Here is a 26,508-nt window from a genome sequence, read left to right as displayed (position 1 = left end):
AAAAATGTCAGCTACGGTTTTTTTTCATTGCAGCTTTTCAGTGAAAAACAATTGAAAACATACGCCCTAAATAACCTGTATTGATCGCTACTGTAACACATGAAACGAGAAACACTGAAGCTGTAAATTTGTTCTTATTTCAAGTTGTAATTAACTTTTCATGCTTGGAAAAATGCTTTCCGGACTGTCCCATGGAAAACGATGAGTTCAGATTCAGAGCAATCCTCAAAACATACACAGAAATACTGGTTTTATAAGTTGCGCCATCTGGTGGATAATGGCGTTATTGTTGATTGACAAACAAACACTGCAAAAAATGATTTTTAAGAAAAAAAATTCTTAGTATTTTTGTCTTGTTTTTTGTCTAATAATTCTTAAATTAAGATGTATTTTCTTGATGAGCAAAACGACCCAAGAAAATAAGTCTAGTTTTTAGACCAAAAATATCAAATTTAAGTGATTTTGTGCATAAAACAAGCAAAAAAATATGCCAATTGGGTAAGAAAATTTTTCTTGAATTTAGTGTTTAAGAATTTTTTTCTTGATGAGAGTAAAATGATCTAAAGAAAAAGTAAACCAATGGGGTAAGAATTTTTACGTTTTTTTCTATGTTTTTTTACGTTATGTTTAAGAAAAAAGTACTTAAAGATTTTTTTCACACCACTGGCAGATTTTTTTGTCTAAAAACTTGACCCATTTTTTTAGGTTATTTTGGTAATAATCAAGAAAATGCATCTATATATAGGAATTTTTAGATTTTTTACTGAAAACAAGACAAAGGTATTTGGACAAAGCCTAATGGTGCATTCGCACCAAAAGCAGAAGAGGTGGCAAGCACAAGTGATTTACATGTTAAGTCATTGCAAAGATGCGAACAGGCATCCTGCGGCACGGTAAGCGTGAATGGCGCGTTCCGCGCAAATTGAGCGATGCCGCGTAATCCGAAAAATATGAACTTTGGCGGATTTTTGCGCTGCGTTAACCAATCAGAAGCTTGCTCTAGCAGTGTCGCGATTACAGGAAGCGAGTGGAGGCAGAAAACAAAACAATGGAGGACAATCATCATCGCTACACAAGACGACATGGTACTTTTACAGGAATTAAAAGGATCTTGTTTGGAAGAAAGTGAGTAAGGAGGTCGAACAATCTGGTAAGTTTACTCAAATTGAGCTATGTAAGCCCTTCCCATGAGGCAAATTTATGCTTGAATGTCTCGAATGACTAGAATTTCATGCTCAAGTAAACTCAAAATGTTCAAGCGCCCAACTTGCGTTTTTGCCGCCTCTTCCGCGTCTGGTGTGAAAGCACAGTACCTCTAGTTTTTAAGTATGCAACAGTATGAATTCAGTAGCAAAACACTTTAGACCAGTAGCATGCAAAAAATGATTTTCAAGAAAACATCAAGAAAAAGCATATGAATTTAAGAATTTTTAGATATTTTTACTGAAAACATAACGAGCCCCTAAGGTGACTTTGGAGTAAAAAAATCTAAAGTTTAGTTTCATGTGCTTCAACTTTATTGAATTTTTGCTCCATGTCCCCTTGCTTAGGGGCTCCATAAAAACAAGACAAAAATACTAAGTAAAATTTTTCTTGAAAGTCATTTTTTGCGCAGTGTACTAATCACATTGCAAAAAAAATCTTAAATTAACATGCATTTTCTTGATGATCAAAATACCTAAGAAATTAATTAAGCCAATGGGTTAAGAATTTTTTCTTGAATTAAAGTGTTGTTTTTTTTCTTGAGAAAAGTACTTTTTTCTCACCCCACTGATGTTTTGTCTAAAAACTAGACTTATTTTCTAAGGTCATTTTGATAATCAAGAAAATGCATCTACATTTAAGAATTTTTAGATATTTGCACTATTTTTTCATTGCAGTTATCCTGAAAATAACAGTTCATTTGCATTAATTGTATGTAAAAACATTAACGTTTAATGAATCAAAGTAAATTACAAAAAACATTTGTGCCTAATATTTCTGATCGTCACATTAGAAAAAAAAGTGCAATGTAAAATAAAGCATGTAGTGTCTTTGGTTGCATAAATTCGGCATAAGCTTATAATTCATAATAGTAGAATTGTAGTAGACCAGCTTTACTGTTTTATGGCATCATCAGATTAAACGTTAAGGTGACAATCTGAATAATCCATTAGACATGCACACAAATGGCTTTTTTAGAATATAATTATTCTCATGGCTATTTACATTTTTGAAGACAAATTTGCTCGCTGATACACAAGTGTAGTCGAGAACGTTAAAGTGCAAAAGCTTATTGTTCATTGAAATAAAGCTTGTTGGATATCCAAGCGCCTGGGGATGTATACATTTGGATATCAGGTTGCAAGAAAATACAGTAGCTGAATAGATGGTGTGAAGCGCTTACAGGTAAGAAAAATGATAAAACAAAGATCTGATTTGTGTTAAAGAAACATGATGTCTATTATGTTATTGACAGCTGTTGACAAGTTTTGAAACAGCAGGGTGTTTTCAAAGGGAGGAGGTGATGCTCTCGTTTCCGTCATTGTTTTGGTTTTCTCGTCTGGGATGAACCTGCTCCTGGATAACAATGCATAGATGTTACAACAATATAGATTCATTTTGAATAAAAAATTTATTCAAGTGCAAGTTGCTTTACCTCTTTGGTATCTAAAACTGAGTTTCTGCTAAAAAAATAAATAAAAAAAATCATTAATTTGCTAAAAAAACAAATATTTGGCAAATATTACATGCATGTTTCTTGCACTTACGTGTATGGGTTAAAGGCGTCAGACTGGAAGGGTCCCTCGTTTAATTGGTCGTGTTTGCTGAAATTGAAGGTCTCTTTCTCTGAATCTGTGTCCTTCATTTTTCTAGATCTAAGGAAGCAAAAAAAATCAATATATTCCCACACCTTACTTAACTTCAAGTTCAAGGACCTTTCAAGGACTTTCCAGGTCCAATACCCTTAAATTCAAGGACTAAATGTGGGGTTACATCGTGTTACCTTTTAAGATACATTGTTACAGTTCCCTTTCGAGGGAACTCGTGCTGCGTCACTGCGGTGACACTTTGGGGACGCCTCCAGGGGTAAGTGCGTCTGAATGTGTATATCAAATTCAACCAATGGTGACGCTTAATGACAAAGACAGGGTGACGCGGGAGCCAGGAAGTTTATCGCTATCTTAAATATTGCCAAAGACGGTGTTACAGGGACGCAGGAAGTATGGCAAAAGAGATGCAGCGTCTTGTTCCCTTCTCAGGGAACAACAGTTACATACGCAACCCGAGACGTTTTCATTTGTAATGCAAAAAAGCATTTTGGTATAAATCAACATTCACATACAAAAGATATAAGCATTTAAAGCGAACAGTTTAGCACGTGTGCATAAAACGTCTAGAATTTTTTTGATACTATCCTACACTACACAGGGAATAATATGGATTATTTCCAGAAAACTACTTGCATAAAATAGATTCAAGCACTTTCAATTGCATTGGGGACCCATCCAAGATGGCGTCCAGCCTCAATAGGCCACATCAGTCTATGAGGCGTCTACAATGTCTATGGATACCACCCACAATCGCATGATGTTTTTGTGATGGCTCCACTTAGTGCTGTTATGTTGAAGTTTGATGTCTTGGTACAAAAATAAAGCTTTATAATCTTGTATAATCATTTTGTCTGTGTCCATTGCACATCGTGACATTTTACTTCCTGTGTGGTTTGGGGTCAGTATGTCTACCTTGAATTGTTTTGACATTTTTTTGTGTAAATACAGATATGAGAATGTTCTTTTCATGAGAAATGATTTTATGTAAATCACAAAAAAATGACTGTAGCTGGGTTTTACACCAGTAATAACTCACTTAATCCCAAAGACGGTCGCCAGCACTATAAGTGCCACAAGAGAGACTCCCAGGACAGCGCCGAGGGCAATGACAACAACATCATTGGAATCTCCAGAACCCTCTCCAGAACCTCCTCCAGTATCTCCTCCAGTACCTCCTCCAGTACCTTCCTCTACCTCCACATCCACACCATTACCAAACACCTTCTCCAGTTCTGCTGTGACAGCGGCCTCTTCCCTCTTTAGCTTCCTGTGGAACATAGAAAGAGTAAAATAACAACCAAACACCTGAGGGCCCTGACTAAGCAATGTTCGTTATTTGAGTTGTAAAAGTATAAAGTTGTTTGCTTTTTATGGTACCTTTAGTATTGTAATTTCTCTATGTGAAATGTCTGTAAAGGTTATGTGCACTCTCCGAAAAAAGTTGCATAAGTTATTTCTGGGATGGTACCTTTTAAAATTTTGAGGTACAAAAGTGTACTTTTTTAAAAGGTACTGCCACAGGGACAACTTTGTACCTCCTTGTATCTTTTTGTTCTGAAAGTCTGGTTATGTTTACATCACATACCACCTTGGTATTTCTGTGCATTAAAAAGTGACATGGTTTATGTTTACAAATGTATGAAGATTAGATTCAAACCAGATAAAACTAGTAAATGGTTATTTTAGCAAAAAAATTACTTTCGAGGTACTTTTGTCTTATTTATACTGAAAACATCTAAAAATTCTTAAATTAAGAGGCTTTTTCTTGATAAGTAAGATGACCTAAGAAAATAAGTCTAGTCTTTAGGCAAAAAATAAACAATTTAAGTGAATTTGTACTTAAAACAATAAAAAAAATCTGCCAAGTCTGAAAGTTGAATTTTTATTTATTTTTTTGGATTGGGTTTCTTGGAGAAAAAAAACTTTAAAATATTACTTCAAGTGGAAAAAGCTTACATTTTAGGCAAAGTAATTATTTTTACAAGTTTTTCATCTTAAATCTTTCAATTAAAGTAAGAAAAATTTAAGTTCTTATAAACTTAAATATTTTTAGTGTTACACTGCAAAAAATTATTTTCAAGAAAAAAAATCTTAGTATTTTTGTCTTGTTTTCAGTAAAAATATCTAAAAATTCTTAAATTAAGATGCTTTTTCTTGATGACGACCCAAGAAAATAAGTCTAGTTTTTAGACCAAAAGTGTCAAGTTTGGGTGATTTTGTGCATAAAACAGGCGGATGAATCTGCCAATGGGGTAAGCAAAAAAATCTTGAACATTTTTCTTAAACACTTAATTCAAGAAAAATTCAAGAAAAATGTGCTTTATGTTTTGCTCAAATGTTTATGTTTTATGCACAAAATCACTTAAATTTTATCTTGATTTGAAAACACGACACAATTACTAAAAAACTTTTTTCTTGAAAATCATTTTTTGCAGTGTACCAGATGTAGACACAAACACAGAAAATCCTGCACACTATCTTTTTGCAAAACCATATCAAAATGATTTTATTTGCAATGTTTTGATCGTTCTGATGCCTGATGAAGATCATACAATCGAAATGTTGCTAATAAAAACAATTCTGTATTTGTGTCTACATTTGGACTTCATTGTCTTCTTTTACACACCTACCGATCAACTACAGGTGTGCGACATTGATTTTTTTAAGCAGATCTAACTTTCACTTTTAACAGTGTAAACTTTACTTTTGGTTATAGAACAAATATACAATTTTAATGCTTAAAAAAGTAAAAATATCTGCCAATGGGGTAAGAAAAAAAACATTTATTTGAATAAACTCAATTTATTTTTCTTACCCCATTGGGAGATATTTTTTACTTGTTTTAAGCATAAACCTCTTAAATTTCATATTTTTTTCAGTAAACAACACTTAAAAGCCACTTTACTTAGCAAGTAAATGTATCTCAATTTAAGAATTTTTTAATATTTTTACTAAAAACACAACAACAATACTAAATAAGACATTAATGTTTTGCAGTGCAAGTAAAAACATTAGCAATGTGTTGTTTAAAAATGAATATAAACTTTCTTTGCCGTATTAAAGATCTGAAAACATTGCATCTTTTTGTTAGTTTGTCCGGTTTTAATTTTCTCATAAAAATAATGTTTTTATTTGCATTTATTTGCAAAGAAATTTAGCAGAAATTTTGTCATTAGTTCATATAAATAAATTGTAAAGTTACACTGCAAAAAATAATTTTCAAGAAAAAAATTTCTTAGTATTTTTGTCTTGTTTTCAGTAAAAAATCTAAAAAAAATTTAAATTAGGATGCTTTTTCTTGATGAGCAAAACGACCCAAGAAAAAGTCTAGTTTTTAGACCAAAAACATGAAAATTTTTCTTAAACACCAAATTCAAGAAAAACTAGCTAACCCCCCGGCATTTTTCTTTGCTCGTTTCATTCATAAAATCACTTAAATGTGATATTTTTGGTCTAAAAAGACTAGACTCATTTTCTTGGGTCGTTTTGCTCATCAGCATCCTAATTTAAGAATTTTTAGATATTTTTACTGAAAACAAGACAAAAATACTAAGAATTTTTCTTGAAAACCATTTTTTGCAGTGTAGAAAGACTGAAAATAATCTTGATCTCTTCATTTTTTTAGCAGCTGTATAGGCTGTATTTGTAGCTACTTTTATAACTGTATTTACTGTAAAGACCGAGCTGTGCTGTGCTACATATGGTACATTTAAATGTGCATACAGTATAGGCTGGATTTCAAGTTAAACTGATACTCGTGCATCTTACTCTTTGACATCCTTGGCAGGGACGACAGTACCATCGCCCTCAATGGCGATAAAGCTGACGAATGTTTTGATGCTTGAATCTCTGAGACTGAATGGCATCTTAATTTCACTCTCAGCTGCTACACCGAGAATCTTCACAGTCCAGCCGAGAGCTTTCTTCAGAGAACTGAATGAAAATCACATCAAGGTTATGAGGTACAAAATACACAAGCACGAAAAACGAAAAAAAAAGTGAGTTCATTGCTCACTCTTGAATCTCTTCAGTTTTTTTCTCCACGGTAAAGACGGGCTGGTTAAGAGAGATCACCACCACGCTGCCAGTTGCTGTGTCTTTAACCTTTACCTGTTGATGCCAAACACAATTATAAACTGTCGACTACCACAGAAAAAAATTTTTTAACTCACCTCGCAGTTTATAAGAACAAAAATCATGTGAGCAAGAAAACCCTGAAGGTTAAAAGGCTGTCTTGTTAAAGTATGATGTATATTAAAATGTGTCTAATATGTGATATTATTACTGTAATGTTTCTCTAAATAAAAGTCAATTTTTTATGTAACAAAGCTTACTGAGCTATCCTTTCAAAGTTATTGACAGATCGTCACAGATTCTTAAAATGATACGAAACAGACAAAAATCTCATATGTCAGGATGTTTGTCGTGTGTTTGCTCACCCGCACTGTTGTAGTCGCAGACAGTCCATGTTTATCTGTGACTTTAACCGTATAACTGTCGTGAGATCCCCCAAAACTGGACGCATCCAGCACATAGAGTTGACCGGTGATACTGTCCACCTCCAACAGTGTGGTGGGATCCTGGAGGGAGTACTGCAGATCTGAACTCTCACCGACGTCAGGGTCAGATGCCTGATAAACACACAACGTTCAAAATTGTGTTCATTACAATATATCCAGCCAAATAAGGTAAGATATCATTACATTTTATGCAAAGTGACTTAGCGTGCATCACTACGTGTGTTCCTGGGCTTGAACCCATGATCTTTTGCGCTGTTAATGCAATGCTTTATCATTGAGCTATACAGGAGCATCATTCATATCTATAACATACATGGTGCTGCATGAGTAATGTACTCATAATGCGTACCTGAACTTTCACTATGTGGGATTTGTAAGGAGAGATGGTGAATATTTCTGCCTCGTACATTCCGGCACCAAACACGGGCGCTTCGTTCACGTTCTCCACCTGAACTCTGACCTGAAGGTTAAGAGAAATTGAAATGAGCCTTTAGTCAATAGTTAAAAAAGTACAATAATAACCTAGACTTTAAAGGGATAAAGGGACCAAAAATAAAAGCAAATGACCTTATGATTGACTCACCCTCAAGCCATCCTCAATGTATAGGATTATCTTTTCTGACGAACACGAGTTACGTTAAAGGTGCAGTGTGTAATTTTTAGAATGATCTCTTGACAGAAATGCAAAATAAAATACAACACTATATTATTAGGGGTGTATAAAGACCTTTTTATAATGAATGGTTATGTGTTTATTGCATTAGAATGAGACGTTTTATCTACATACACAGAGGGTCCCCTTACATGGAGGCCGCCATTTTGTGCAGCCGTGTTTCTACAGAAGCCCTTAACAGACAAACTTTTTGTCTCCAACGATGACATGTTTGTCAGGTGGCGGCTACTGTAGCTTCTCTATGTGTTTCAAAAGCAAGAGGTAAGCAGAGGACTAAGCCATTGGTTGCAATTCACAACCTCACCACTAGGTGACGCTAAAATTTACACACTGCACCTTTAAAAAATGATCTGGTTGTTCCAAGCTTCACAATGGTAGCAATGGTGCTTCGGTTTGAAGCCCACAACATTCTTCACAGAAGTAATCCAATGGGTTAATAAAGGCCTTCTGAAGGCTATCAATGCGATTTTTTAAGAAACGTATTGATATATAAATCTAGTTTCCGGTAATGTCCAAAAGTGTGTTTCCAGTGTATGACATACTATGTATCAGACATAGTGGTATACCCTGCTGAAAAAACCAACATCAAACCAGCATGGGAATTATGCTGGTCTATGCTGGTTTAGCTGGTGTTCAGATGCTGTTTTTTTGTCAGCAGGGTAGTGACAAAAGCATAAACTTTAATCTGTATTAAAAACCCTGATAAATTTGCTGATGTAATTAATCAGCAACAATGTTGATATTGTCATTCAAATAGGAAATAAACGGTGTATGCAGGCAAATTAAATTATTTTTGTATTATAAATCACTACCTACGTACATCAGTAATCTTAAGCAGTGGTTCTCACTCTTTTTTGGCGTGTGGCCCCCCTTATGTACGGTGCATCTCATTGTGCCCCCCCCCAGAAAATGTATGACATAAAACATAGCAAAACTTAAAATTTTAATTAAACAAAACATATTTAATTATACATTGTAGTGATGTATGTTTGTAAGGTTTAATTATGTTAAAATAAATAAAAATAAATTATGTATTTTATAAAATATCATAAAACTGGGGACTACTGGCACCATCCCATAGCCCCGAGATTGATAACCACTGATCTCACTGATTCAAACTTAAAACATTTGACAATCTTTTAAAACAATCTATTTAAAATTACGTAATAATAAACGCAACTTTGAATAGCACCACCACGCTTGCAGTGTCTGTTTCTGATCATTTACCCACACATTTAATTGTAGATTTTTTATTTTCCTCAATTGCAAGTTTAACGTTAATCCCTAGCTGAGATTTAAAATAGATTTTAAAGTAATGGAGCAGCAGGATTAAAGGTAATCTAGGTTTACTGTAAAATTTAAACCTGAATCAAAATGACGGTTAAATTGTAACCCTGATTATTTTTAAACAAGATTTAAAAGTTAAAACAGAATGATTAAATAAGCCTCAGATTTAAGCCCAATTCTTGTTGGTCCAACCCACCCTATGTCTCGTACGCTACGTGCTACATCATACGCTGGAAACGCACTCTCACGTAAACGCGCGTCGATCGTTACCAGAAGCTAGTTATTTTTACAATTGTCAAAAGATTGATCGCGATTAATCGCATACAAAATAAAAGTTTTTGCATAATGTGTGTGTGTGCACTGTGTAATTATTTTGTATATATAAATAAACACACACGCATGATTTTGATATATTTTATATTATATATAAATAAATAAATACATAAATAACTTTTTTTAAAATATATACATGCATCAGGGTTCCCACACTTTAGTTAACCTCAAATTCAAGGACTTTTCAGGTCCAATACCCTCAAATTCTAGGACTAAATGTGGGAACACATTTCAAGTGAGTGCAATGTTACACCGTGTTACCTTTAAAGATACATTGTTACAGTTCCCTTTTGAGGGAACTGACGCTGCGTCACTGCGGTGACACTCTGGGGACGCCTCCAGGGGTAAGTGTGTCTAAATGTATATCAAATTCAACCAATGGTGAGGCTTAACGACAAAGACAGGGTGACACGGGAGTCAGGAAGCATATCGCTATTTGAAATATTGCCAAAGACGACATTACAGGGATGCAGGAAGTATGGCAATGGAGACGCAGCGTCTCATTCCCTTCTCAGGGAACAACAGTTACATACGTAACCCGAGATGTTTTCATTTGTCAAACACAACTATGCAAAAAAGCATTTTAGTATGAATCAACATTAGCATACAGAAGATATAAGCATTTAAAGTGAACAGTTTAGCTTAAAAAGTCTTTAAAAAGTTAAAATTGTATCTGTATCTATGTACGTATATTTTTCCCAGGGTCTTGAACCCCCCCCCCAGATTCACAAACTTTCAAGGATTTCAAGGACCTGTGGGAACCCTCATGTATGTAAGTATTAATATATAAATAATAATTACACACAATACACACACATATAAATATATTATGCACACACAAACTTTTATTTTGTATGCGATTAATCACGATTAATCTTCATTTTAGTTAGTATTAGGGGTGTCCTCGACTAAGGATTTACATATTCGAATCAGAATTGTTGAATGTTTCCATAGTCGACCGATAGTCGAATCATCTGTGTGTGTGTGCATTGGTTATGAGGGGGTCAGACCAGGTACAAATTGGTAACTTTTATTTTCTTTCACAAGCAGCACACATAAACAAGTTTCTGATAAAGTGACCAAAACTGTCTTTCAATTGATTAACAAAGACAAAACTGACGATGCATTATATACGTTTAAGGTAAAATGTAAGGCAACATTTGTTTAATTATTCATAACATTTTAAAGCCACGATCTACAGAACAAAACAAAAAAAACTTTTTGATAACTAAACCTAAAAATATAACAAAGGTGATCCTGTCTTGGAAAACCCGCCTACAATTCAGTGTTTTTATTTAATTTGCAGATTTAGCGCGTCAAAGTCATGACCAAAAAAAAAAAACGACAATGAGAAATGACAAAAAAATTGTGATTGTTACTGCAAATTATAAAAACTAAGCTTTATATACAATTCATTAAACATTAATTTATAAGAAGAAAAACACTGAAATTAATGATTTTATAGACACTACGCGTTATTATTTAGCAAAGAAATAATTGCTTGCTTTGACTTTGATCATCTCTGTATTCACTTTAGATACAAAAAAGGATTGATTTGATGATGTTATTTATTTCAGGAATCTCTTTTCTATCATTTGAAAGTGAACACCGACTATTAAATCACAAGAAAGACAGTCGTGTCAGGCATAAATATAGGTTCGGTGCAGATATTTTCCGTTTCATCACCGAAATTTAAAGAAACGGCTTACCTGTTTTGGAGTTTAACTTTTGACAAGATAACAATATGTTTTAAATACATTTTACAAACGTATACCCGTCGAAAAACATCTGTTTTTTAATGTTTAGTTTGATGAACTCCTAAATATGAGACGCAGAGCTTAGCGCGTTCGGCTAAATTGCATGCGCAAGCATAGCCAGCACGTAATAGCGCAATATCGATACAACGAAAAGCAATCCAAAATTTACAGACTTAAATTAGATCAGAATTTAAGTTTATAATAAATACATTTTTTTTTAAATAAAGTAAGATCAGAAGTAACAAAGTGCAGAACAAATGTGCAAAATGCCTGAAGTGCACGGAAACAAAACACAAGCCAAATAGATAAATCAGATAACCCAGAGTGATTTATAAATAATAAAAAGAACGAAAGTATAGCCAGAATTGCCAGCTTTGTCTTTTAAATGTAGAAATAAAGAGGCAATGGTTTTTTACCACTTATGGACGTGTAGCTGGGTCACAGGAGATGTCGGATTTATTAACGCATTTTAAAAATATTTATTGAAAGCTGCTACATCACATATTATTTGCAGCATTATAATAATATGCTGTATATTAATATATTGTGAGAAAGCTGTTATGTGAAGTCAGATAATGTGTGCACCCATATACGGCCAAAATGAAAGGATCCTCATTTCATAACGCATCTGCGACGATTCGACTGTGAGATTTGTAGTCGAATCAGGCTTGTCCTATCGATGCATCGAATCTTCGACTATTCGGGGTCACCCCTAGTTAGTATAGTTTTAAATATTGATATTTTTCTTTATTAACCCCCTAAATCTGTGTGCATTACTTTTGTAAAGAATGAACTTTTTTGGGCTTGAAATCAGAAGCACCATTTACTACCATTATAAAGCCAGGACATTTTCTAATATAACTCTGATTGTGTTCATCTGAAAAAGTTAAGTGTATACTTCGAGGATGTCTTGAGGGTGAGTAAATTATGGGGTAATTTTCATTTTTGGGTGAAGTATCCCTTTAAAGCTGCTTACAGTGAATTGCTTTTCTTTATGCAAATATGTTTGTAATTATGCAAGCTCACGCTACAGTGTCTCAAAATAACCCAGAATGCAATTGTAGAAATAATACTATAGTAGAAACTAGGACCTGCCAGGGCTATTTAGCTCAGATCCTGAGGGCATTTAGGATGGCTTGTCAGTGACATGTTTGTTTGATCAAGCTCAGCAGAAGACTGACCCTTATAGACCGGAGATAATCCATAGTATATTAGATCTTCCCGCTGTTGTGACAGATAAGAATCTTAAAAATTTTGCACCGTTGAACCTTGCTAAGCAAGTTAGTTCAACTGTTGACATGTTTATCTCACTAATAACATGTAGTTTAATCGCTTAGACATTTAAAGGAGACTTGAATAATTTGCTTCTGGCGTTTCTTTAAACACACTTTCATTTTGCTTTTACTGTGTCTTGGAGTAATACCGTGGTTTCTGCAGTATTCCGGGGACTTCTGGAGTCTGTGGCTTGTACTCTAAGCATGTACCACTCCTCTTTCTCCTTGTCCAGCGGCACCAGAGCTTTGATGGTCCCGTCCGCGTCCACCGAGAAGACGTCTTCATGCGACATCATACTGTATCTTACCGTAACCTCCGAACTTCCTGTGACCGCCTTGACCACGCCCACTTTAGTGGCCGCAGGTTCGTTCTCTTTAACCAAAAAGTTGTAGGAGCTCGCAAAATCCAGGCCGTCGGTCACTGACGTCATTTTGAAGTAGATCAAAACTTCAGCTGTAGAGTAAATAAAACTATTCATAGTAATGGTAGTAGATGTTTTCTTAACAATGCATGCCAGTGTAATTAGGGTCCCGCCTGCCGGACTGGTTCTGCTTTTTATGAAAACAGCCAGTCTAATAGCATTCAAGTGATGAGTCAGATTTTCACAGGAAACACTGTTTATTAACCAGCACCTGATTATGAATGCTTACATTCTTTATATAAAACAGGAAGCTAATCCAGATGCGTACGTGTGAGTAGATTATACCTGTAGCCGATTCCGGCGGCGTTCCGTGATCCGTCGCACGAGCGGTGAGGTTGACCAAAGTGTCCTCTATGAGCTCGCTGAGGTCAGAGGTCAATGTGATCTCTCCTGTTTTGGCATCCAGCGAGACCATTGAAGATCCTTCGGAGAAGCTACGATGAAACAGTTCACGTTTTGTGTTTCATGCATGTGCGATTTCACACAAGAAAGATGAACTGAAGTAAATGAATGTTTTATTTGCTGACCTGAAGGATATGAGCGAGTTGTCTCCAGCGTCTTTATCTGTAGCTACGAGCGTCAACAGCACGTCTCCAACTTTGGCGTTTTTAACCAGAATGCTTTTGCTGTAGGTTTTAGAGCTGAAGACAGGAGGGTTGTCATTGACATCTGTGACCTTGACCCTCAATGTGGTGATGTTCTGCAGAAAAAAGTAACCAGACCAAAAGTCTTATTTCTTTTTTGCCGAAAATCATTAAGATATTGAGGCTGTTTACACTTGGTATTAAGATGTGTTTTCATCGAGCGGATCACAAGTGGACGAGAGAGACACATTACATTTACACCTGGTATTTAAATCCGTCTCTTTTGTCCACTTTCGACCGCTTCTGTGCTGAATACTGTGAGGGGGTGGTCTGTGAGACGGTGGGCGAGTCTCTCTGCTGTCATTCAAACCCGAGCAGGAATAAATGAGTTTATATGGACGCAAATATTATGTCGGAGGCCACTGCATGTTTAGCAAGTAAACATGCTGCACAGAGTTTGAGTTTGTATGTAAGAGCTTTCTTTGAATTTTCAGCGCAATTGATGAAATAGGATCCCGCAACTTTCACACGCTTTTAAAACGAAACTATGGAGATCGGCCGCTTTGGTTTTATCAATAAAAGGCTAAAAATAGCGCTGTTCACCGTATGTTCACGCCACAAGTCAAAAAAGCCGTAAAATTTGTGTTTAATACCTCAGATTAGATAAATGGGCGGAGAGAAGGCGGTCGCGTGTGGCTGTTCGAACACATTCAACCACATGTGCGTTCCGCAACTCCAAAGCGATCCGATCGAAAGTGGTTTCGACTACCTCTGAATGTGGTTGAAAGTGGTCGAAAGTGGACGAGCTCAAAACGTTTTGAACACCGTTTACACCTGGCATTAACGTCGTCCACTTGTGATCCGATCGACGAAAACGCATGTTAATGCCAAGTGTAAACAGCCTCATTAAGTGCAGATTATGTTCCATTAACATATTTTGTAAATTTCCTACTGTAAATATATTTATAAAAAATATTTATCATTAACTCTTTCACCGCCATTGACGAGATATCTCGTCAATTAAGAGAAAACGAAAAGTTAATAATATGTGTTGGTAAGGACTTCATTTGGACAACTTCAATATTGTTTTTGTGCACACTCATATTCCAGATTTTCAAATATCTGCCAATATTGTCCTAACAAACCATACATCAATTGAAAGCTTATTTATTGATGTATAAATCAATCACTTTAAAAAAATTGACCCTATGAATGGTTTTGTTGTCCAGGGTCACATATGGGTAGTAAGATAGCTGGAAAATTAGAACAATAACTTTGTAATGAGATTTTACTATGAAATAGTAAATACTGTCCACACACATATACATCATGTATTAGTGCAAAGAAAACAAAAAGCAATACATGTCCTTGTGGTATCCCATGATCCCTTGCAATAATGATCAGGTCATACACGTCCTGTGTCTCTCGATCGATCTCTCCAACAGCTAATAGAGTTCCATCCTAAAGGAAAAAACTTCTGTGAAATCCAGGCTAAAGTCTCAAAAATTTTAAGATTTGCAGCGTCAAAGTTTGATTTTACTACATTTTTGACATAAACTTACTCTGCCAATCTTAAAGACAAGGGGATATTTTTTACAGAATGTTCTTTATATTATGTAGGATGTTTTTTTTTAAATCACAAACTGGGTAAAACATTTCTAGAATAACTAAAAATGTTGATCTCCTTGCATGTCCATTCATTTTAAATAATTAAAGAGTCTGGTGTCGCCTCCTGTACCATGTCAATGTACACTACCGGTCAAAGGTTTTGATACACTTGACTGAAATGTTAACTATGATCTTAAAAATCAGTTAATCTGAAGATGGTTGAAAATGCTTGAAATTACTTTTGTAGGCAATATACCTGTGCCAACCTGCTTCATTTCTTTAAATTTAATTTAAAAATATAATTTTTTAAATGGATGACTTTGAAAAACAGCAAATAAGAGCCAAGATTTAATATGAACTCCTTCGTAAGGGAAAGTTTCTTTAAAAAATTAAAATTTCTAGGCAACGGGTAGTGTATTATGTCATTTTTTCTATGGGGGGGGGGGCTGGGGTGGTCCCTGACCTCCCATAAGCATTAAGGGACCCCCTATAAAGCATAAAAATATAAATTGGGGTCGCCTGTTTTTTATTTAAATAAAATACTATACTATACAATAAAAAAAATTAAAATACACCATGAATTTAAAAGTCTTGTACTGTGCTGCCACAAAGCGATATTGTTCATTATTTTTTCCTAAATTCACAATAAACTAATCCAAACGATTTTTTTGTCTGAAATTAATGTAAACTCTCAAGTGCGCCTCATGCTGTTTTCTGGAGGAATTGACAGATTGTTAGGCTTAGGATTGGAAAATTCTTCTCAAACTATTATTTCACATTAATTTGAGAGGTAAAAAACAAAAGTTTGAGTTAAGGGTAATTTGGGGTTTCTTTGATTAAAACATTGATTCAGGACCACCATAAAATTTTGATCCATAATCACATCTTACTTTGTGAAATCATGGCGACCCTACTGGGGGTGGGTCTTAGCTAGGGGACCCCCATAATTTTTGACATAATTAAAACGCTGATAATGTCATCAAATTATGTTTGTTTACTAACTGTATGTATATAAATGTCTTCTCACCTCTTTGAAACTAAACAGGTCGCTGGTGGTAGAGATGGTGACCCGTCCGTTGTCTCCAATGTCCGAGTCTATGGCTGCGACGACACACACTTCTGCGGGCGATGAAGACGAATACGTACCTTCCCTGATCTCAGTGCGCTCTGGGAGAGGAAGGAATTCTGGGTTGTTGTCGTTTACGTCCAGAACTTTGATGTTGACCTGAGCCGTGGCGCTCAGACCATCGACGGGTTGATCTACTGCTATTACCTGAGAAAGACGAACCGAGAGACTCGCAATGAATATCCAAGAATCCTTGTTGCACTTCAATTTTTAAGTTTAATCAACTTGAAATTACAATTAGTTTCAACTTTCTTGCCTAGTAAGGAGTTGCTATAAATTATAAAAATAAAGTGGAAATAACGTTAATTTTAAATAATTAAGTGCTATTTTTTTAAAGATTTGGATTATTTGGAGATGGATTGTACCTGTAGTGTATAACTGTCCTTAGTTTCTCTATCCAGCATGGCATTGTTCCCGAGCAGTACTATACCTTGACTGTTGATTGTGAAAGTATCGATATCCAAGAGGAAGTGACCCTTAGTAAACCCACCCTGAGAGGAAAGAGAAAAGCTAGAACTAACTAAAATAAACATTTGTCGACACACCTTGAATGTAAATTAAAAAACTTTTCTATAGTTTCAATACGTTACCTCATCTTCATCTGTAACCTCCAATGAAACCAGAGCGGCACCGCTTGCCAGATTCTCATAGACCTCCACATCGTACTGGTCCATGCTGAACTTGGGGGCTTTATCATTCACGTCCTCTACCCACACAATGACGACTGCACTTCCGGTAAGTACGGGTGTTCCTCCATCTTGTCCCTCCACCTGTAGGGTATACCTCTTCGCTTTGCCATAATCCAGCTTCTCGGCAACACGTATAGAACCACTCGCAGAGTCTATGGTAAAGACGGGTGATGTGGAGGCAGGCTCCTGTTTGATGATTTGATAGGTCACGACGGCATTTTGACCCTCGTCTTTGTCGTCGGCAGTTACGTCCACCACGTCCGTACCCACCGCCGCATGCTCGGACACCGTGGCCTCATACTGTTGCTTGGAGAATACGGGAGCGTTGTCGTTGATGTCGGTTATCGAGACAGTCAAAGTGGTGGTTGTGGAGCTCGATGGACGACCTTGGTCTTGGGCGGTGATCTCTAAGCTGTACTCATCCTGGTCCTCTCTGTCAAGAGGAGCCGCCACAGTTATCACTCCCGTTTCCTGGTGGATGCTAAATCTTCCGGCACCTCCCAGAAGAGTGTACCTCACTTCACCGTTCAGTCCTTCGTCTGCGTCTGTGGCTTGGACGGATGTTACGTTATCTCCTATCACAAGATCTTCTGCTATTGTAACCGGTGCGGGGTTCGGTGTAAACACTGGACTGTTGTCGTTGATGTCCAAGACGTTGACCAGAACCGATGCCTCATCCCTGTTGGTTCCATCCGATATAGACAGCTGGACAGTGTAGCTGCTCTTCAACTCATAGTCTAGTTTGACTTTGGTCGAAAGTACACCCGTATCCTTATCTATGGAGAACTTGTCAGCTTCGCTATCAACCGTTAAGATCACAGGAACAACCGGGTCAATGGACAGGAAATCCACCTGTGGATGATAGAGCCTCTTTAGTGACTTGTTCACATAATGCCAATTTCTTTGACCTGTAAGGAGCATGTACCTTTACGATGTTTGCCCCTGACTGTTCTTCTTCTACCTGGCCCTCATACGTCTTCTGAAGGAACTGAGGATGGGAATCTCCGGGTGCCTTGATATGTACGAGCGCAGATGTTGATCTGCTTACCGCGCCCCCTGAAGGTGTAAAATTCGTGAGATGGCAATAATCTATTTGTATACCATCATCAGACATCGATCCTAAAAAACAGCTTACCATCTTTTGCAGTCACATACAGTGCAAACTCAAGGATTTTGTTTTCCATCAGTGGAATTGTTTTATCCAGTTTGATTTCCCCAATGTTCAAATCAATGCCAAAAAAACCTTCCTCGTTTCCAAATTCAATGGCATAGCTGATTTGTCCATTTGGACCTTCATCCAGGTCTGTCGCCTCAACCTATAAAACGTCATAAAACTTTCCGTAAATTACAGAAACCTACTATTATATTTATTGTGTTGGAAAAAGATAAGATGACTCTAATCAAAACAGTTTCACAGCACCTTGGCAACCAGCATTCCAATAGTCTGATTGCTGTAAACTTTGCCCTCATATTTGGGCGTAGTAAACTGCGGACTGTTGTCATTCTCATCCAGGACAATGATGTTTACGTCGGCTCTCGCTGTGTTGGTGGAAGGAGGTTTGTCGCGTGCTTCAACCTATAATTTTTTGGAGACAACAATAGCATGAATACTTTATAGTCATGCTTGATAATGAAAGTAAGCTGTAAAGGTTTCACCTACTTGAAAAGTAAAACTGTTTGTGGTTTCTCTGTCCAGCTCCACAGAACTCTTAACCAGAACAATTCCATCAGTGCTGATATAAAACGGGACGGAGTCTGGAATAATATGGAAAGTGCCTTCAAACCCACCCTGGAGTGAAAAAAAACATGGTTTTAAAAGTTTTAATGTTACAAGTTTTATAAATACTGGTGTGAATGTCTATTTAATGCCAAATTCCTCCCACAAAAAATCTTTATGCATTAATTTCTTTATATAAAATATCTTAAATATTTTTCTGAGTAAATTAAGCAATTCCATACAAATATCAACCACATCACGAAAAAATAAAGTTTTGATCAAATACTGATATCTCACAATATTTGGTTGCTAAAATACCATACAAAGTTAAGTTTTTTAAACATTTTTTAAAAATTATTTTCCATAGTAAGGTTAAGTATAGCTTTCAAAATTGTCACATCCATTGAAATCTCACATCCATAACACTGTTTTTCCTTAAAATAAGTACACAAAAATTTAATATTTTATGTTTTTATGAAGAGCCAACCTTCCTCCATTTGTGGAGTATTTTGTTGAGGTATTTTATTTAATTCACAAAATAATAAGGTTCATTAGTTAACATTAGTTAATTACATTAGTTAACATGAACTAATAATGAAATGCACTTATACAGCAATTATTAATCTTTGTTAATGTTAATTTCAACAATTACTAATACATTATTAAAATCTTGTTAACATTAGTTACTGCACTGTTAACTAACATAACCAAACAATTAAAAGCTTTATTTCTATTAACTAACATTAACAAAGATTAATCAATATTGTAACAAATGTATTGTACATGGTTTGTTCATGTAAGGTAATACATTAACTAATGTTAACTGATGAACCTTATTGTAAAGTGTTACCCAAGTAATTTGTCTCCCAAAAAGTGTGTCCTTTTTTGTCACATCCATACCACATGTCAAGTTAAGTCAATTTTATTTATTTACCGCTTTATGAATTGAAACAAAGAATACTATTATTATTCTTATTATTATATTTTATTATTATTATATTCCTGAGACCCGGGATTTGGTTTGTCTTTTTTAGATTTCTACCAGCTATTTTGGGGTTAGGAAAACCAATAAATATAATAACCAAATATTTTTAAGCAGTGTATTTGTCCATGTTTGTGTACAACAGGTTCCAGTAACACAGAATTAAGTATTATGGTACAAACATAAAAAAATTTGTATAGTGTGTAGATAGATATATGTAAGAAATAACTGAGGACGGGCCATTGAATTATTAGAAAATAATGCACACCAAAGGTGGTAATGTACCGAGACCCTAAGATGACATTGGAGTAAAAAAATCTAAAGTTTAGTTTCATGTGCACACGTGAAACTTTCATGTGTTCACGCGAAACCTTCATGTATAGGATTTTTTAAAAAGTTTAGTTTCGCGTGTGCACGTGAAAATATCGCATGCTCACGTTAAACTTTCGATTTCACATGTGCACGCGATAGTTTAACGTGCGCGTGCGAAAGTTTCACGTGAACACACAAAACTAAACTTTATTTAATTTTTGCTTCATGTCCCCTTAGGGGCTCCGTAGTAATGTGTTACACCACGGTTGTGCATTATTTCAAGCAATTCAATTCGGAGTCAATTATTCTGCTTATACCACGCTTTCCACAAACATTGCTCTGGTGGTTATTTTAATACATTTGACAGGGTAGGTGTGCACTTTACAGGACAATAATCAACACCCGTGAAACATTTCTCAACCAATCAGAATAAAGCATTCAACAGACCCGTGGAATAAACCTGTTTATATTTAACAGTGATTTTTCAGGACATCACAGTACCGTATCTGGATCCGTGACTCTTGTTTGAAACACAACTTGATCCTGTGGAGAATTTTCTGGAATGTTGGCTATATATTGATCCTGCTCAAATTTTGGTGGGTTGTCGTCCACATCCAGTACAGTGACAGATACCACAGCGTTAGCTGTCTTACTGCCATCGTTCTGCTGAGCTGCCTGGTTTCAAAGAAAATTAAAGTTATGAGTTATGTTCTGTCTGTAAAGAGAAGGATTTTAAGATGTCTACATAACACTTTCCCCCGGTTTCACAGACAATGCTTAAGGCTAGTCCTAGACTAAGAAACATGTTTGAACTGTCTCAACTGAAAATAACTTTTATAACTTCTTATACCTGTATGTAAACAGTTATCTGATCTATTTCCTCTCTGTCCAGTGCTGTTGTCACGGAGATGACACCACTGTTAGGGTTGATTTCAAAGTTGGCCTGATATTTCTGTGGAATGACTGAAACAGAAATATGAAAATATTTGTTATTACGAGAAGCTGAGCTCAGATCATTCAAAGTGTTGGTACACTTCTTCATCGTTAACACTTTACATTAAGGTTGTATTTGTTAGCATTAGTTACAGTAATGCATGAGCTAAAAATAACTAACAATGAACAATATTTAGCATTTATTTTTTCAGCATTTAATAATAAAATTTTTAATTAAAAGTTGTATCTGTTACGTTTGTTAGTGGTGTTATTTATTTTCTCTTTCTCTCTTTGCACTAAATGTCAGTGCTGTGGTTGGATAGTGCAGATTAAGGGGTGGTATTATAATAATAAGGTCCCCTTTTGACATCACAAGGGGAGACAAATTTCAATGACCTATTTTTCACATGCTTGCAGAGAATGATTTACCAAAACATTTCATTTTCTAGGATGAACGAAGCAATGGGGATCCAATTATAGCACTTAAACATGAAAAAAGTCAGATTTTCATGATATGTCCCTTTTAATGTTAACCTTATTGTAAACTATTACCCTTTTTTAAATATTTAATAAGTCTTTTCAAAGTAAATGTCAAAGTCAATCTTTTAAATACATGACTTTTTTGGACTCAACATAAAATATAATTGACCACATCTTAGGTCATTTTGTTTGTGACGTCATTTCTATAAAAGTATGCTATTTTGTCTATATTATTTGGTTTTACATGAAAATGTTTGCCTTTTTACCATGCTAAATGCTTAGCAGACTCGATGAATAATGCAGTGCATAATTCTTAATGTATCAAATCATTTTTTAGTATTTTAATAAAATTTGTATATAAATCTTTGCAAAAATAAATCTTTTCATTAAAAAGGTTCACTTTACATTAGTTTCAATGCCTACTGCATTTTTGTCAAATCAACAAATATTTTCATGTTACTTTAACTTAAAAAATAATGTTAAACAATTTCAATTTGAATTCATAAATTATGTCAACTTTTTAAAAGCCAAAACTTAAAATAGTAGGTTAAATTGACTTACAAAACCAAGTTTGTGCTGCATTTTTCACAGTATACACAAATACAAAAATAAATCTTGTGTAAAAAGTCCAGTGTTTTACTTAAACCGTATTAGCGTGTATCAGTGTATACACATCCTGGCCATTTTAAAATCCATACACTGTAAAAAATACTTTGCTGCCTTTAAATATTTTGTTAAATCAACTCAGATTTACAAGTCATGCCAACTTACTATTATTTATCTTGACAAGACATGTGTTGTTACAACTATATTTTATAAGTTATAACTACTCATCTGTAGTCAAGATAAACAATAGAAAGTTAGAAAGTTGAAATGACTTGTAAATCTGAGTTGATTTAACAAAAGACTTTAAGGCAGCAAAGTATTTTTTTACAGTGGATTGCATATAACAAATAGCAAAATTATACAACATCTATCATAAAACTGTAACATAAATCTAAAGCAGGTTGCTTAGATGGAAATGAATGACATGGAAGAACGTAATAAATTAGTCAGTACCTGCTTGTATGCTATAAAGTACAGGCTCATTAATGCCTTTGTCTCCATCTTGGGCTTTTATGTCCTCGGGAATGACAGCTGAAAAGTGCCCTACCTGTTAACAGATAAGAAAGGTGAGATTTGGGCAGAAATCCATTTAAACTATTGATCTTCTAGTGCTCCAAAGCAATTGTCAGTACCTGATTTTCCTCTATGGATGCTTTGTAGAGACTTTGATCAAAATAAGGGTTTAGGTTGTCATAATCTTTGACTGTTATTGTAACTATTGCAGTGTCCCTCTCCCCTCCTGGATCCTGCAAACCAAATGTTTAATAAGTATAATAATATGCAGAACGGAAAGCAATGATAGGACAAAAAAGCAGCCAGCTGTAGATCTTTACTTTGGCTTCCACGGTGAAGGTGTACATGTCAAAGACATTGAAGTTTAGATGTTCCATCAACATAATGGTCCCATCGTTTCCCACCCTAAATTCAGTTGGTGCTGGTTGCTGTTGAGGACAGGGGTATCATGAATTAAAAAGGGCTTTATTACATTCATAGTACAGAGAAAACCCAATCTTCCTATTTATATTAACTAAACATGTTTGTAATGGCTTCGCTTTGTTTTTAAATACTCATTAAATATATCAGACTTGTTCATAACTCACCACTATGGAATATGTTACAATGTTGTTATTTGGAGAGACATCAGCATCATCAGCTTGTACCCGGAGCACAGATGAACCCACGGACTGCGCCTATATAGTGAAAATTAAGCGATTAACTTAAAGTAGCAAATTCTGTAATGTGTTGTAAATAAAGATTCGAGAAACTGAGAGCCCACCTCTGACACTGTGGCAGTGTATGTTTTGCTCTGAAAAATCGGTGCATTGTCGTTGATATCCAGAACTGTCAGTTTGCGTGTGTTTTTAATCTGAAAGGCAAAATGCTGACTTTAGAGGCATCAGTATGTTTTGTCATGCATGATTAAATTTTATAATAAACATACCTGTCCGTTTGTGCAGGTGACTGAATACAACAAATCTCCCCCTGACTAGATGAAGAAAACATAAATATATGAATTTACTTTCTTTCTAGCATAATTAATAATAATAATAAAATATATAGAATTTGAAAAGAAAATTAAAATGGGTAAGAAATAATTTTTTTTAACCCAATTTATCACTTGATGCCAGATTTATGTTACAGTAAAGTCTGTATTACATTAAACATCCCTCTTACTACAATAAAGTGTAATCTGTAAGGAATAATGCATAGGCAGCGAGGGTCTTGTATTAAACTGAAGGGTCTTATTTCGTGATAACAAATGGGTGTCTGTACATTCTCCTGCTTGGCTATTTACCTCGTAAGAAGGTAAGGGACATAAATCAGGGTTCCCACACCTTAGTTAACTTCAAATTCAAGGACCTTTCAAGGACTTTTCAGTTCCAATTCCCTCAAATTCAAGGACTAAATGTGGGAACACATTTCAAGTAAGAGCAAGGTTACATCGTGTTACTGTTTAAAATACACTGTTACAGTTCCCTTTCGAGGGAACTCGCGCTGCGTCACTGCAGTGACATTTTGGGGACGCCTCCAGGGGTAAGTGTGTGTGAATGTGTAAATCAAATTCAACCAATATTGAGGCTTAACAACAAAGACAGGGTGACGCGGGGGCCAGGAAGTATGTCGCTATCTGAAATATTGCCAAAGACGGCGTTACAGGGACGCAGGAAGTATGACAAGGGAGACGCAGCGTCTCTTTCCCTTCTCAGGAGACAGTTACATACGTAACACGAGACGTTTTCATGTGTCAAACACAACTATGCAAAAAAGCATTTTGGTATGAATCAACATTCGCATACAGAAAATATAAGCAAGTGTGCTTAAAAATTACTTTAATGATATTACCCTACACTACACAGGGAATAATATGGGAACAGGGATTAATAATAATAATATTTTTTCCCAGAAAACTTGCATAAAATAGATTCAAGCACTTTCAATGACCTGTATCTATGTATGTATATTTTACAAAACATTTTTCCCAGGGTTTTGAATTTTTTCCACCAGATTCACAAACTTCCAAGGATTTCAAGGCCCGTGGGAACCCGGATAAATATTGATTTGGAATATTTTATTAGCTCATTTTTAACGAATGAAGACCTGAAGTAAAAACCAATTTATTTTTGGTTTAAAGACAAGACAAACCTGCAAATGTCGCGACTGGCCAATCAGAATCAAGCATTCCAACAAGATGTGTAATAAGTATATATAATATAATAATAAGTACTAATCTCGTAAGTGTAGCTTGTTTACGTTTTGTGCATGCTGTAGTTTAGTTTTATTCTGCAAGGTGCACAAAATGTAGCATTAAAAGGAAATCGAACCTCCGATAGCATTTCAGCATCCAGTGGTTTGGTGGTGCGTACGGTTGCAGTTGAGTCTCCATCAGAGTAAACCAGTGTCAGGTACGTCACACCAATGGGAAAGTATAGTGCCTCCAGGATGAGGCGATCCTCAGGCTGGATATTATTTAAAATCTCTACATCTCCTGTAGGCCACATACATATTCATAGCGGTTGTGTAGGTTATATTACAGAGAAATAGTGTAAGAAAAGACACATTTGACACATTTTAAAGTCCAAAATATTAAGTCAATAAAGTGATTTTTATTATTTTTATGTAGAACTTTACTTTACTGTCATTACACTGAACACAACAATGTACTACTTATAGCAATAATAAGAACAACATTAGTTATAACAATAGTAATGATTTATAATAAGAATAATTTCACAAACGTCCCTACTGAAAAATCCAATCAAGACCAGCATAAGTTGGTTTTAGCTGGTCTCCCAGCTTGGTTTTAGCTGGTGTAGCAAGCTGTGTTTTGGTCACTTTTTAAACTGGACTAGCTGGACTTAGCTGGTCAGATTGGAAGACCAGCTGATCCACCAGCTTGACCAGCTTTGCCAGGCTGGGAGGACCATCTTAATCCAGCTACTGCCACCTTAAACCAGCTAAAATGCTGGTCTTAGCTGAATTTTTCAGTAGGGGTTACAAAATGTTGATTTTTAAATTGCATTTTTTCAATATTGTCTGACCTTCATATCCCTCCTGGACACTCCCTACAGTGCTGTCACTTCCGTATGTACAGCTGACGTCCGATGTGCCTTAAAAAACACGGAATTGATTTCAGGACATGAACAGATAAAGCCCTAAATTCAGATGCATGCACAATGTATTAAACATTGGAAGAAAAATAATTTTCTTTGGCGTTTTAAAATCTTTTTTTAATGTATTTTCCTTTAAAATTGTGATGTTTTGTTTGGTGTCAACGTTTTTCCATACTAAGCATGTAAAATAGGAGTAGAGCAAGGGCACTTAACAATCTGAAGATTAAAGTAGAAAATGAAAACTTCACAAAAAAATGCAAATGAGGTGATTTTGGAGACATGACTTTACTCTCGCATTACATTTCATCCGAACCTGTTGGACTTCCTTGTTTAACAAGAAAACCTTTGAACTTAACTTAATTTTGCTAGTTGTAGTTCTTGGTACTTGCAATTAATTCTATAAATGACACGAAGGCAACTCCCTGTTTAATTAACACACAAAAATGTCCTTGTCCCAGCTTCTTCCAAGCAATGACTTTTAACCTAGACGTAGCCTGTTTGTCACATAACATTGACCACAAATTAATGTGCTCATTCTGGTTTAATCTTTGTTTTTAAATATGATCAAAATGTCTTATATCCTAAAACCTACATTTTCAAGCTTGTTATAAATAAATGTGACTTACCGACAGAACTCCGTACACTTTGGACATGAAGGCAAGCTAAACTAAATAAGAAAAAGAGTACGGTCGTCGTTTCCATACTTCCCTGTCTTGACCAACGAAGCCTGTGTTCAAAAGAACGAGTACACCTTGTGTATTATGTGATCTAGGTGCTGTCC

At 35.5% G+C, this 26,508-nt stretch overlaps 1 protein-coding gene across 2 annotated transcripts; it reads right to left on the bottom strand.

Moving 5' to 3' along the window:
* Positions 1-1,912: 1,912 nt before the first annotated feature.
* Positions 1,913-26,508, bottom strand: LOC129443991 (protocadherin Fat 4). 2 transcript variants are annotated; one of them, XM_073860209.1, is made up of 30 exons: positions 26,354-26,508; positions 25,656-25,724; positions 24,939-25,102; positions 23,558-23,602; positions 23,393-23,482; positions 23,217-23,306; positions 22,950-23,057; positions 22,749-22,862; positions 22,570-22,663; positions 20,948-21,060; positions 20,599-20,772; positions 18,747-18,875; positions 18,507-18,662; positions 18,222-18,402; positions 18,012-18,142; positions 16,988-17,938; positions 16,763-16,888; positions 16,299-16,544; positions 15,026-15,124; positions 13,607-13,779; positions 13,365-13,513; positions 12,807-13,111; positions 7,683-7,793; positions 7,253-7,444; positions 6,829-6,923; positions 6,582-6,746; positions 3,850-4,080; positions 2,751-2,858; positions 2,639-2,666; positions 1,913-2,559 (listed from the first exon to the last, which is right to left on the bottom strand). In XM_073860209.1, exons 1-30 carry the CDS (start codon positions 26,427-26,429, stop codon positions 2,491-2,493), a joined length of 4,782 nt encoding a protein of 1,593 aa, XP_073716310.1. In that variant the 5' UTR covers positions 26,430-26,508; the 3' UTR covers positions 1,913-2,490. The 2 variants fall into 2 exon arrangements, with proteins under 2 accessions (XP_073716310.1, XP_073716311.1); XM_073860210.1 differs by having other exon boundaries at positions 2,639-2,663.

This window comes from Misgurnus anguillicaudatus, chromosome 3 (assembly GCF_027580225.2).
Source record: "Misgurnus anguillicaudatus chromosome 3, ASM2758022v2, whole genome shotgun sequence".
Classification (NCBI taxonomy): Eukaryota; Metazoa; Chordata; class Actinopteri; order Cypriniformes; family Cobitidae; genus Misgurnus; species Misgurnus anguillicaudatus.
Note: the sequence above shows the minus strand (reverse complement) of the source record. Positions and strands in the feature narration are given on the sequence as shown.